Source organism: Osmia lignaria, chromosome 7 (assembly GCF_051020975.1).
Source record: "Osmia lignaria lignaria isolate PbOS001 chromosome 7, iyOsmLign1, whole genome shotgun sequence".
Classification (NCBI taxonomy): Eukaryota; Metazoa; Arthropoda; class Insecta; order Hymenoptera; family Megachilidae; genus Osmia; species Osmia lignaria.
In genome coordinates this window covers 10,914,242-10,927,066 of record NC_135038.1, presented here as the reverse complement: position 1 = coordinate 10,927,066, position 12,825 = coordinate 10,914,242, and the positions used below count along the sequence as shown (strand labels likewise).

Below are 12,825 nucleotides of genomic sequence, written 5' to 3'. Positions count from 1 at the left end.
TATAATTCGTAATTATTGCTCATATTATGCCAATAAATATTGCTTAGAGCAGTAGTACGTTTCTGAAATTCAAATAACGCACCCTTCAAAGGACATTTTAAAATAGTGAAAATTTATTGGTTGTCATTCGACGAAGTAGCAAACCAAACTTGTTCGTTCTAAATTACCGACTGCAGTGTACGAATGCAGTCCCTCTATTGACAAGAACGCAAACTGTACTTTCCCTGGAAAACCATCTCGTATAAAGTGCCGATTCCTACGTTCAGTTTATGGTGAGATCGTGTTCGGCGCCTGGTATTGGTTGTACGTTTCTTTCTCGCGGACGGATTTTAAGTTGTGCGTGTCGTCAGCTTTCACTCATAATTTTGCATAGTAAAGTTATAAAAAACAAAATATGATAGGAAGTTGACGAGTAATTTGAGAAAGGTTATGCTTGCTCACAAATGTAATCGATAATGACCTATATGAATGATACTTTTTTCACGATAATCAGCCGTATGTCCTACGATGATGCATAGTTGAAGAAATATGTATGTCATCTTCTATATCGTAAAATCTTTATGTAGTTTTTATGGAATGAGTGTTAAAATCGAACTATGGTAATTCAAGCTATTCATTACGTGAAAACATACGCAAAATCTTTATTCGTGTGACCGTGTAACACTTTTTTAATGTATATACGATAATTGTCAATGGAAAGGGTCAAGTAGCCGTATCCCTTTAATAAAGCACGTTGTCCTCGTTAATAAATAGCGTTTGACGAATATTGAGAAATATGTACTATATTCGAACAGCCGAAATGCTCAATGATTCGTAAAATAACAAAAAAAGCGCAATTGATTGTTACTGCCTTAAGCACCGTTAAAAATTATAATTAAAATGAGATAAAAATAATGAATGCACAACCAGTGTGCGTAGCGTCATTATATTGAAAGAGAGTTAGAAATATTATAGAAACTGAAAATGAAAAAATTCCTATTAAATGGAAGATATATTTCTAAAATTATCAGCGTGTTCGATTTGTAATTACTTTGACGCTTGTTTTTTTCTTTTTAATCAGCACATACTTTTTATATAGAAAACGATAAATGTGTTTTCGTCCAGAATTTGTATTATCATATTTTATTGAATCGGTAAAACATTAAGATTATTCATATATATGCTTACTCCACGTTTATTATCCCGCAAAAAGTATGAAGGCTAGCCGTAACTTTTCCTCCACAAATGTGAGACCAATTTTGCATTCTGTCGGGGTATATAAGTAGCCGAAAGGCCTTCGGCGCCTTTCAGTTCTTTGTTATATCGTGAAATGTGAGCATTGAAAATTTAGAATTAGGTATCGTTTCCCCTTTATTCATGTTATCATCGTGACACGTGATAACACGGTGACCAACTGAAATACAAAAGTTTGCGTGGGAAGCTGTGTTTCGGTGAAAGTTATAACTTTCACAGGTAAAATATATTTCACGGTTTCTGCAAAACCTAAATATCTAAAGGCTTATCATTCCATGACGCGCACGATATGAACGAGTATTATCACATTTAGTTTTTAAACGATTACAATTCTTACATCATTTCGAACGCAAAGGTACCCTGCATCGATAGCTTATAGTTTCTATAAGTTCTATATGTTTTTCAAGGGTACATTACTTATAATGGGGCCCGAAATTGACGGTAGAAAATGGCAACTGAAAGGCGGTCAGTTAAGTAAATTTATTAGAAAACGAATACCAATCGTGGAATGGTTGCCAAAATATAATTCCGAAAAATTTTTAAACGATATGATTGCCGGCGTTACCGTCGGACTTACCGTTATGCCTCAAGGACTAGCTTATGCAACGTTAGCTGGATTAGCACCACAGGTGAATCATTTTTGACTAAATAATTTCGTATAAACATGTGAATACTGATTTCTAAAACAGTAATATATTTTTTACAGTATGGCCTTTACTCTGCATTTATGGGTGCTATGGTGTACATTGTATTTGGTTCATGCAAAGATATTACAATTGGGCCAACTGCACTGATGGCACTGATGACTCATGAATATGTACAGGGTAGAAATGCAGATTTTGCAATATTATTAGCTTTTTTATGCGGTTGCTTGCAACTTTTGATGGCTTTCCTTCGTTTAGGTATCATATCATACTTCAGTTGAAATATTAAACAGTACAACTTATGCTCATAGCATGGATATTTAAGTTACAAAATCATTTTGCAGGTGTACTTATAGATTTTATATCAATCCCAGTCACAGTTGGTTTTACCTCTGCAACATCTGTTATAATCGTGGTTTCTCAGCTAAAAGGGCTTTTAGGATTAAAGATCTCCTCTCAAGGATTTTTAGACACCTTAACAAAGGTGATACAAAACATTGACAAAACCAGTTTATGGGATACTGTGATGAGCTTCTCTTGTATTATTGTTTTGTTGCTGTTTAGGGTAATATAAAAATGCTTATCAGTTACAATTTATTCTTCTAATTATAGAAGTAAAGCATGTTTTTTCCATTATTTAGAAAATGAAAGATATAAAGTTGGGTTTGAGTAATGAAAAGCCAGATAAACATCAGAAGATATTAACAAAAGTGATATGGTTGATATCAACAGCTAGAAATGCTCTTGTTGTTATTGTCTGTTCAGCTATAGCCTACATGTTCAACTCTGCAGACTCTGGTTCTCAATTTGTCCTTACCGGTCCTGTGAGATCTGGTCTTCCACCATTTGGTTTACCTCCTTTCTCCACACATGTTAAGAATGAGACACTTGGTTTCATTGAAATGTGCTCAGAATTAGGTGCATCCATAGCATTGGTACCTGTAATCGGCGTCCTTGGGAATGTAGCAATTGCTAAAGCCTTTGCAAATGGTGGTAAAGTAGACGCCACCCAAGAATTAATCACTCTAGGTATTTGTAATGTTCTTGGATCCTGTGCAAGTGCAATGCCAGTTACAGGTTCGTTTAGTAGATCTGCAGTGAATCATGCAAGTGGTGTAAAAACACCAATGGGTGGTTTGTACACAGGATTATTGATTATTCTGGCTTTAAGTCTACTGACACCATATTTCTACTTTATACCAAAGGGTAACGCACTTGCCATTTAATTAATTCGTTCATAATTTGGATATTAATATACTTGAACAGATATCATTTTTCTAGCTTCTCTGTCAGCAGTCATTATCTGTGCAGTAATATATATGATTGAATACGAAGTTGTAAAGCACATATGGAAAAGTAGCAAAAAAGATTTAATCCCAATGTTTGTCACATTTATATTCTGTTTGATCATTGGAGTGGAGTATGGAATCTTGTTAGGTGTAGGAACAAATCTTGTATTCTTGTTATATCCCTCTGCACGTCCTACGGTACACGTTGATAAATATACAGTGAGTATCGATTAAACTCGTAATTGTGTATTTCTAGATAAACACGAATTTTCTGTGTTGTAGACTAACTCTGGAGCTGATTATCTGATGGTAACACCCGGGAACAGTCTCTATTTTCCTGCTGTAGATTTTATTAAAAAATCAGTTGGAAATGTTGCCATAAAGCAAGGCTTCAGTCAACTTCCAGTTGTGGTTGATTGTAGATATGTCCTCGGAGCTGATTTTACCGCTGCTAAAGTAAATATATGTATACATATATATATATATATATATATATATATATATATATATATATATATGAATAACAGAAAAATAATTGGTACACGCGATAGTAATATCATTTCCTCCACTACAGGGAATAGCAATGTTGATAAATGAATTTAACGCTCGAAAACAGGGTTTGTACTTTTATAATCCGCGATCGGATGTTATTGCTGTGCTTAAAGGAGCTTGTGGGGAAGAATTTCAATACATATCTACCGAAGATGAACTTTCTTACTTGTTATCAACTTATCAAGGTCAGATTTTGAAAGAAAAATTATTTTGATTAGAAATGGATTATTAAATGATCATTCATATACTGTCATTTTATTTTGTTTATAGATAAGTCGTCGCAACAGCTTTTGGAGATAACGCGCGATAAATCTCACGAACCTTTGATGTTAAATAATCTCGAAGTTATTCATCGTACCGGACGTTCATGCCAAGACTTGAACGAAGTCACGACCACATTGTTGCATGCTACAGCTAGTTAGAATAATAATATGTATTTTGTTGGATTTCGAAAGTTTTATTTTACTCCTTTTATAAAGTTTTAAACTCATAACTTTGCGTTAAGAATTATTTATGAATTTTTTCGTTGATCATACATTCTATCTCTGCATTTCATTTAGCCGTTGATCCTATGAAATAATTTTCAGTATTATTAAATTATAATTAAGAAAATGAGACGTTAAATTAAATTATAATTAAGAAGATTATAATTTAAAAAATGAGACGTGAAATTAAATTATAATTAAGAAAATGATAACATATTGTACATTATCAATTGAGAATGTAAATATATATATGTATGTATAAATGTTTGTATACATAAATGAAATATATTGTATTTCTTATTTTCTTACGTTTGTTGTACCAATGACAAATAAAAAAAAAAATGTTATGGAATTATATATTTTCATTTTTACCCTGAAAAAAAGAACGATGCAAGATTAAGGACAACAATTTTATTAAATTTCAAAGATACAATTGTATTTCAGCGTGAGTAAATCGAATGTGATAAGTTAAAAAATACTTTTTCGTTTCTGTTATCTATTAGCTTTTGCATATTTTAGTAGTATTATGTACACAAGTGTATGTACACAAATGTGTGTGCACACGTGTGTCTCATTTGTTTAAGTGTTCATAAATTACAGCTTTTAACGTGATATATGTAGTTAAAATCGTGTAATTGGTCCATCACCGAAACACGTATCTTCGTTATGAAAACTGGTATGTGTATACTCACTGTAATTATCAACAGTATTAATTACAACATAAATTAATTCTTCAACTTCTGCTGATAATACTTATACATATTGCACTGAAGTATCGTATTGGTTTCATTAATATACGTATTATAAAAACTAAACGAGATTACATTTCACTTTCGATGTTTGCTTGCACCGAATTCCATCAGACATACATCTCCATTTTCTTATAAAATCTGTACAAAAATATGTTTTAGTAATACTGTACAATATTTCGTACATTGTGAGCAGCGTCGAAAACTTATTAATTGAAAGATTAATTTTTAATAAAGTCCTGAAACTACGTCAGTGACTTTTCCACGATTTCCAATGATCGCAGGCGTGGTATTTCTTCTTCCAGCAGGACTCTCCTTTTTGACCGGTTGATTTCCCGAATATTTCCCGGCATTGAATCGATTCTTTCCAAGTCCGAAGGTGTCGTAAGTTCGGCCAGCAAAAATACCAGAGTCAGTGGATCTGTTTGTAAACTTATTCCCCATAGTTTCGTTCTGACTGAAAGAATTGTGTCTCATGCCGTTTTTCGTTAATATCATAGGGGTACAATTCAAATTTAATTCGTTCTTCCTGGTAGAATTCTGTTCGTTCTGACAATTCCATTCTCGATTTCTCTGTTCCTCGTACAACTCGTCGCTCCTCAGCTGTTTGTTGTTCACGTGTCCAGAATATAATTCATCATTCCTCAAATGTTTGCTTCTCGATTCCTCTTTTCTCCCTTTAGTATCCAATTCGTAACAACTCCTCGATTCTTCCAATCTACTCGACTTCGACCTAACCAGTTGCCTTTCCTGTCGAGCCTTCTTTGTTTTGGATTGATACTTGCCAGAGCTCCATTGGCCTTTTTCCTCGGTGATCACAATGTCGACCATCGAGTCCAAACCTTCGTCGATTCTATCCAAAGACTTGGTCAACAAACTGGGCGACTTTGGAGCGTCGATGGATCTTGGTCTTCGAGTTAGCAGTGGTTCCAGATTGAAATCAGTCACGTATAACAATCCACTGTCGCTTCCTCCTTGAGACGAGCATCGCTCCTTTCTGGCAACGTGCGATACATGGTGGAAGGATTCGGATCTACGCATCCTGTTTCTTGAATTCTCATCACCGAACAGCTGTTCCTCTTTGCTCAGATTCTCCGAGCTTCTCCCGTAACTCTGAAGACTTCGGTGCTCGTCGAACGAATTCAGACTTTCGAACTTCCTGATCTGACTCTCTACCCTGCTTCTGGAGGATCTTTTCGAGCGCGGACTCGAGGCACTCGACTCGAGATAATCATGGCTCGACGATCTACGAAGAAGCTTCCGCTTCTCCACTTCGCTTCTGTACTTCGACCCGTGTCTTTGCGCGAACCCGTCCGTTTGTTTGCTCGATCTGGACTCGTTGCTCGTTCTGTTCTTTCCGCTGCAGGAACTCTCGTAATTCCGTATCGTTTTCTTATCTTTCACTTCGTCCTCGCCAAAATGCCGAACGTCCTCCAATGATTTCTTCGTTGTCTTCGTCTCACCGTCGTTCTCAATTTCCTTCTTACATTGCTTCTGAAAGTGATCCATATCGGTTGTTCGAATCTGTTCTTCATACGGTTGACTCTTCCCGTTGTATTTCAATCGAGAAGCGCTAAGAAGAGAGTCGCTGCCGTCTCCCAAAGTTTCCTCTTCGATATCTTCGTCGTGAGAATTGTACGGCTCCTCTTGATCTATAAAATCACAGTGTCTGACTGCCATGATGGCCGACAAACATGGTGGCGATCTCCTGGGTGGCTGAGGGTGTAGAATGGTCGGGACGATTGCTTCTTCGACGTCTGGTCCTTTAACGACGATCTTCACGCTGCCATCTACCGATGATTTTGAAACCCGACGAGTTTCACCGTTCAGTCGTTTGGCGCTACTCGAATCTATGCTGTAATCTCGTTCGTTGCCAAAGTAAGTAACCTGTTCACCTTTGATCACGCTCTGAGACATGTTGGAACCGGTGTTAGAGTTTGGGATCTTTGCGTCAGTCTGATCTCTCTTCAACACCTTGTCGTACAAGTAAGCTTCGGAATTATTCAACGAGATCTTCGAGCTTGTTCTGTGTTCGTTGCAAAAGTCTTGATCAGTTACGTGATCTATTCGATCCTGTTCGTGATTCTTGTCACCGAACTCCTCTTCGGCATCCTTCACTATGATCCTCAGCTCCTCGATCACATCCTCTATCGTCGTCTCCTGATCGTTATCCGGTGACGGGTTCATCTTCTGATGATTGGACCTGGACTGGTGCTTCGTGTTCTCCGGACTGCTCGACCTCTCCGACGAGCTGATGCCTTCGTCCTCCGCGTTCGAGGACACCTTCGGCGACTGTTTGGTGCCGAGCAACGTCATCTTCTCACGATCCTCCAAGTTGTAATTGTTCAGCTTCTCCAGCTGCAGCTGCTGTACCTGCGTCTGCAACGCCGAAACCTTTTTGCTGAGAATCCTACAAGTTTCCTCGGCACGTACGACCCTTCGCTGCAGGGCGTCCACGTCGACGCAGTTGTGCGTCCATTTCTGAACCTCCTTGTGCAGAAGATCGTTCAGAGCGTCCTCCTCCCTACCGTCCAATTCTTTCAGCCACTCTTGAAGGACCTGCGGCTCTAATCCAGCTTCGCAGGCTTCGGCCTGTGGATAACAGACGAACGTACAGTAAGAAGGTTCGTTTAGGATAGAAAATATCAATTGACGCGTTACCTGAATGTACAATCTGGTCTGGGTTCGCGGTGCAGACTTGAGGAAGGCGTTCAGAAATGAAACTCCTGCGACTCTCAGTGCAATTGCTGCTCTGGGAGCGAGGAGCGCGCCGGCTAGGAACCGGAAACGTCCACCTTCGCCGTACTTTAGCCTCAGAGTCGATACGGCTTCAGAGACGGCTGCGTGACCACCAGGTGTCTGGCAAACTTTCGTCAACAACTGGAATAATCGAAATCCTTCGAATCTATCCTCAACCACTTTCAATATCGTGCTAAGTTCATTGAAAATTCGGGGAAACCTCGGAAAGGTCCCCCCACCCTAGGTAGATGAGAGTCTATATATAGGGCTATTAGCATACGAGGAATCGATTGAGACTAATTATAGAGCTGGATCACTAAACGTTTCAGAGATACAGGTAATTAGTAGGTAGCCTGTAAACTAGACTTAACTAGAGATAATTATCACAAATGACGTTATAAATTAATTCTCGAAGGTTACTCCAGTTAACCTAATCTAACCTAACCTTGTTTTTTAATTTGCCGAAGGGGAAATACAGTTACATACGAGCCGAGCAGCCCATTTCGCACTATTCGGCAGTGTGGGACTCGTATTATCCACTAAAATCCCTTCTCCGCGTGGGGGTGTACTTCCGAAAGGTCTCTCCACTCTAGGGCAGCCAAACTTCGGATTTATAGTAATTGAGAAACGAGAAAAACTAAAATCAAAATCAAAGAATAAAAGATTTAAAATTCGAATTAAAGTTGGAAGAGTGACGAGTGAGCATTTTGGATCTGCTGAGGGAGCATATGAAGAAACAAGGGACCCATCGATGGAGCAAGAGAGCCATTGCGCAGCCTCACACCCTCCTGCGCATGCGCAGTCTGATTTTCAAGCCGAATGTGAGTATATTTCATATATCTCGAGAACGGTTTATTTGCCGGACTTGAAAATGGTCTCATTCGATTTCTGGTCGCTAGAGTGGAGGGGCCTTTCGGAAGTACACCCGAAAATTCTTCCAAGTAAGTAATTTTTCTCTTCTTCTTTAACGAGTTAAACAACACGTGAATCCATAGCGTACGATGAAAACTAAGAACAGTGAATTCTTCTAACAGTCTAGTTGGAGCAAGCTAAGTCCACGGTTGGTTTACGGAGGGCGCGATAACGATCTCTCTGTATTCTCATTATACGTATTACCCCGACACTGTAGTTTTCTGTGATCACGTGCCGTGCTGGTAATTATCCAGTTCGGTTAGCGAACGTGTCTGATCGTAACCGCGATGCTTGCGAGGTGCACTTCCTCGCCGGCGGGAAATAAAAAGTGGCCGTCAGTTTGCAAATGAAGCCGGCCGAATAACGTTTTGGATAAAGGATAAAAACTGGTTCTGACAGTGAACACTCACGAAATAACGGGCTGCGGCTCGTCAAGTGGACCGAGTTTACTGGACAACAACGTTTACGACTATCTAAATGGGTCAGAGACGTAACGAGCCTGCACTCTCGCGAATTACAGCAACGTTGACCCACTATCCTCTAGCTAATTATTTCTGTAATCGCGACGATTATGCGTTCCGGATTCCCTTTTTTTTTAAACGAGCCAGATAACGAGCGAAATTAATCATGAATATTTTATTTATAGAACCACGTTAATGTTATTCTAAACGGTAAGTAATAATACGATAAGGTATACTGACGAGAGTTGGACGTTCAATTATGCTCAGAATAAAACGGTGATTAAACACGAACAGATACTTCATACTAACACGTCAACTATCTCGAGGATAAGAAATTTAATATATTCAAATGATTAAGAAATGAAGTGTATCATCTTTGAAAATAGTGCAGCTAAGAAACACAGGACGAATGTAAATGGATGCATGATCCTTTTTGATTAACAGTACTGTGGCAGTCAGAACGGAAGTGACGATTGTTACCTGGAGTGCCAGCACTCGGGACCGGTTCAAGCTACTGGTCAGACAAACCGCCAGAGCGAGAAGACCCGGTTGAGCTTGCACCAGGAGCCTCGGTGCATCGGCGCATCGCTCGGCGCATGCGGCCAGACACTCGACGCAGCCCAACTCGTCCAGAGCAGCTCTCCTTGTGCCGACCCTTGGACCCGTGTGACCGGAAGTGGGTGGCGAACTTTGGGCCAGCTGTACACCTCGAAGTGTCTCGAGTAACAAAGTGATCCCATCGGCTGGAGGCGAAGCGAATTCCTGGACGAAGCTGAAAAAGAAATGAATCCTCTCGTTTCTATTGCCTGATTTTCCACAGTCGCGTAGCGAGCGGAAGAGTATCGATAGCGGAACGAAAGGGAGGTATATATACGTTAACCTTGAAGAGAAACGATAGCACGCGTAACAGGCATTGAACCGGTGACAGAGAAAAGAAGAAAAAGTATAATTACATAATTATGGGACCTTGCGATTAAGAGAAAAAGCAATCCGGTTTTATAGGTGCTGGTAAGCAAGTTCCTTTGAGCTTGTCAACGGAACGATTATAAGAGTGACGGGGCAAAAAGCCGATAACTGTTAATGAAGTAAATACATAAGAGGAGAAGAAAATATATTTCAATTACATTTACATACCCTACCAGTGACTGGAACATCATTATCAACTATAAATTCTCGGGATACACCGACTGGTTACGTAAACATAATCCAATGAATAATGTAAAAACGGATTTATTGAATGAAGTCACTTTTATTTTTCTTCATCCAAGAACGAGCCTCGTTTCGTGACTCGCGGATAGCATATCGATGCAAGGCATTAATTAATTAATTTTCATCCTCCTCTGAATGTACCCCGATATAAAACTAGTCGGATTTTATGCCCGATTATCGTTCGCCCTGATCCTCGTAATCATATCGTTTTTACGAGACATCGTATTTATCAATTGCCCTAGACCAACAGGACGAAGAGGAAGCGAAACAAGATAGTCCTTCCGTTACATGGATCGTGAACAGGTGGGTACGTGTGTGATGGCCTTAAGGTAGACAGGTGCAAGGACGGGGAAATAGATATTACCACTGTCAAACGGTGACAGAGGCCAGGCAGAGAGAGGGAGAGTTTGTTGCAGAGGTGGAGATTGCGTTTCTTGTTCGCGTTTAGTTCGAATGGAATTCTCGTAATGGACGAGAGCTATCTTTGATCGTGTCACGTTAGTTTCCTTAATTATACAGCCGGGACACGTGTAGCTGGCCGATCCACCTAGCCAGGCCATCGGCTTTGTGCACCTTGCTGCAGTTTCTCCTCTTCGCCGCCGTGAGAATTTTCTTGCAACCGATGCTTTTCTCACTTTCTATGTACATGTACGCGTTATGCAATTTCCCTCGGTAAACGCATCGAACTCATCGACGACAGTTCAACGAACGTAAGGTTATCCAGTATTGTAGGAAAGGGGAGAAGAAGGCGTTTTGTCTCGGGATCGTCTGTCAGACTCGTCAGTGGGGCTGATATCAAACGATCCCTACCCCAGACACCCTATCATACCGCAATTCGGAACTCCTATACAAGGTGTCCCAGAACTGGGGTAGGATCCGTGGAAGGATGATTGCTGAGGTCATTCTAAACAACTTTTTCCTTTGCCAAAATGTTGGTTAAGGCTTCGTTTTCGAGTTATTAACGAAAAACTCTGGCCAATCAGAGCGCGCCTTTAGCGCGGGCCGAACCGCAACAGTGTTAGGCATGCTCTGCGTGATCAAGTGCATCAGCATCACGTCGGTATAATAGGATTCGTTGGGCAAAAGTTGTATCGAATAATGAATTAAAAAAAGAAAGGAATAATAGTATCGAATGATTGGTTGCTCATCCCTCCACGGGTCCTACCCCAGTTCTGCGACACCCTGTATATTTGAACTGCATGCCGGTCGACCGCTAGCGAGAACATTGTCACCGATCATCTCGCCGCCACCTAGCGGCCCCCGCCCCGAACCAATGGTGTCCGGGGAGACGAAATCCTCTCTCCCTCTCCACTAAACGCTTACAGTATTGTCAAATTCCAATCGCGAAGCGGGTGATAAAAAGTAGAATAACCGGTGGATCGTCCGGATATCTGAAATATTGCCGGTTCCCGTTATTCGACTGGCCAGAATGCGGGGAAATAAAAGGTAAACGATAAGTCGACATTGACCCGTATGTTTTTCGATCACCGGCCGAGGAACACGCGCTCGTCAATGCCAATTATTCGCGTGTAATCTCTGTCACGTTATGAGTTACGACTTCGTTAACCGCCTTAAGAAATACCTTATAACATTTCTTAGAAATTCCAAGAAGCAACGATACCAACAATCTTCTTGCATCGTGAAGCCTGGAGGAGGCGAATCATAACATAGGAATTCCGAGTTTACAAACGCCACCTTGTACACGAAATTTTTCCCCGGACCTGGACAAACAGTCGTAAATAAAGCTGGCTGGCTTGGAAAGGTAAAAAGGTGTTCGAAAAGACGTTCGTCTAGACGGCGACTCTATAAACAGCGTATATAAGCGCCGTAACGCCAGTTGAATGCATGCAAATGAGTATTAAAACGTTTTCTATGTACGCGACTATGTATTCGTCGCCTATTTACCGGCGGCCTTTAAAAGCCGACCGGAGGAAGAGAGAAAGAGTTACATTCTAACAATAGACGCATTATGTTACCTGTCGCATTATGCATAGCGCGCGGTGTATCGCGATACTCGCGCGTGTACACGCGTGCAAAATACACTCGCCTTAAGGGGTTAGGCCACTCTAGAGCAAGAAAAAATAGGCATATTTTGGGAATTTTTTTTTAAATGACGGAATAAATCCAAATTTATTTTATAACTAATAAACTTTAAAAATTAATTTTTGTATAGTGATTCAAATCAAAATATGGGCTCTGCAGCATTCCTTCGATGACGCCTTTTTTTGTAGGGCTAAACGGTCGGACCAGCAGCTCTTGCAATTTTTAACTTAGGATAAAAAATCAAAATATTTTTGATTATATGTATATGAAAACAGCTATCGAACTATGTAGGATTTTTTTGATATATTGATTTTTGCAAAAATGGTGTACTTTTTAAGAGAAAATGTAAAATTTGAAGAAAAAATCCTACGTAGTTCGGTAGAGAATTTAGTTTTGAATATATTGTTAAATTTTCAAATCGATTGGTGATGATCTGTTTGATTTGAGTCTGGCCAGTTTGAAAAATGCGGTTTCTTGAAAAATACGTTTAAAGTCTTCAGTAATAGGCG

At 39.9% G+C, this 12,825-nt stretch overlaps 2 protein-coding genes and 1 long non-coding RNA gene across 5 annotated transcripts in view; 2 read left to right on the top strand and 1 right to left on the bottom strand.

The window, feature by feature from the left end:
- The first annotated feature begins 254 nt into the window (after positions 1-254).
- On the top strand, positions 255-4,353 carry LOC117610608 (sodium-independent sulfate anion transporter). 2 transcript variants are annotated; one of them, XM_034338193.2, is made up of 9 exons: positions 255-530; positions 1,641-1,862; positions 1,940-2,135; positions 2,222-2,442; positions 2,519-3,083; positions 3,159-3,385; positions 3,449-3,622; positions 3,741-3,903; positions 3,989-4,353. In XM_034338193.2, exons 2-9 carry the CDS (start codon positions 1,656-1,658, stop codon positions 4,138-4,140), a joined length of 1,905 nt encoding a protein of 634 aa, XP_034194084.1. In that variant the 5' UTR covers positions 255-530; positions 1,641-1,655; the 3' UTR covers positions 4,141-4,353. The 2 variants fall into 2 exon arrangements, with proteins under 2 accessions (XP_034194084.1, XP_034194083.1); XM_034338192.2 differs by lacking the exon at positions 255-530 and adding an exon at positions 563-1,452.
- A 234-nt stretch (positions 4,354-4,587) lies between these two features.
- The window catches only part of mwh (multiple wing hairs), a 44,393-nt gene continuing 36,155 nt past the window's right edge, over positions 4,588-12,825 (bottom strand). The window contains exons 4-6 of one of the 2 annotated variants that reach the window (XM_034338159.2): positions 9,545-9,836; positions 7,614-7,832; positions 4,588-7,544 (exon numbers count right to left, since the gene is read on the bottom strand). In XM_034338159.2, coding sequence (XP_034194050.2) covers positions 5,181-7,544; positions 7,614-7,832; positions 9,545-9,836 — 2,875 coding nt within the window. In that variant the 3' untranslated portion in view covers positions 4,588-5,180. The remainder of the gene's footprint in view (positions 7,545-7,613; positions 7,833-9,544; positions 9,837-12,825) is intronic. The other variant, XM_034338160.2, reaches the window with a different exon arrangement.
- On the top strand, positions 7,831-9,638 carry LOC117610588 (uncharacterized). The gene is made up of 3 exons (XR_013062388.1): positions 7,831-8,028; positions 8,159-8,632; positions 9,509-9,638. It is a non-coding gene; the product is annotated as an uncharacterized LOC117610588 (long non-coding RNA).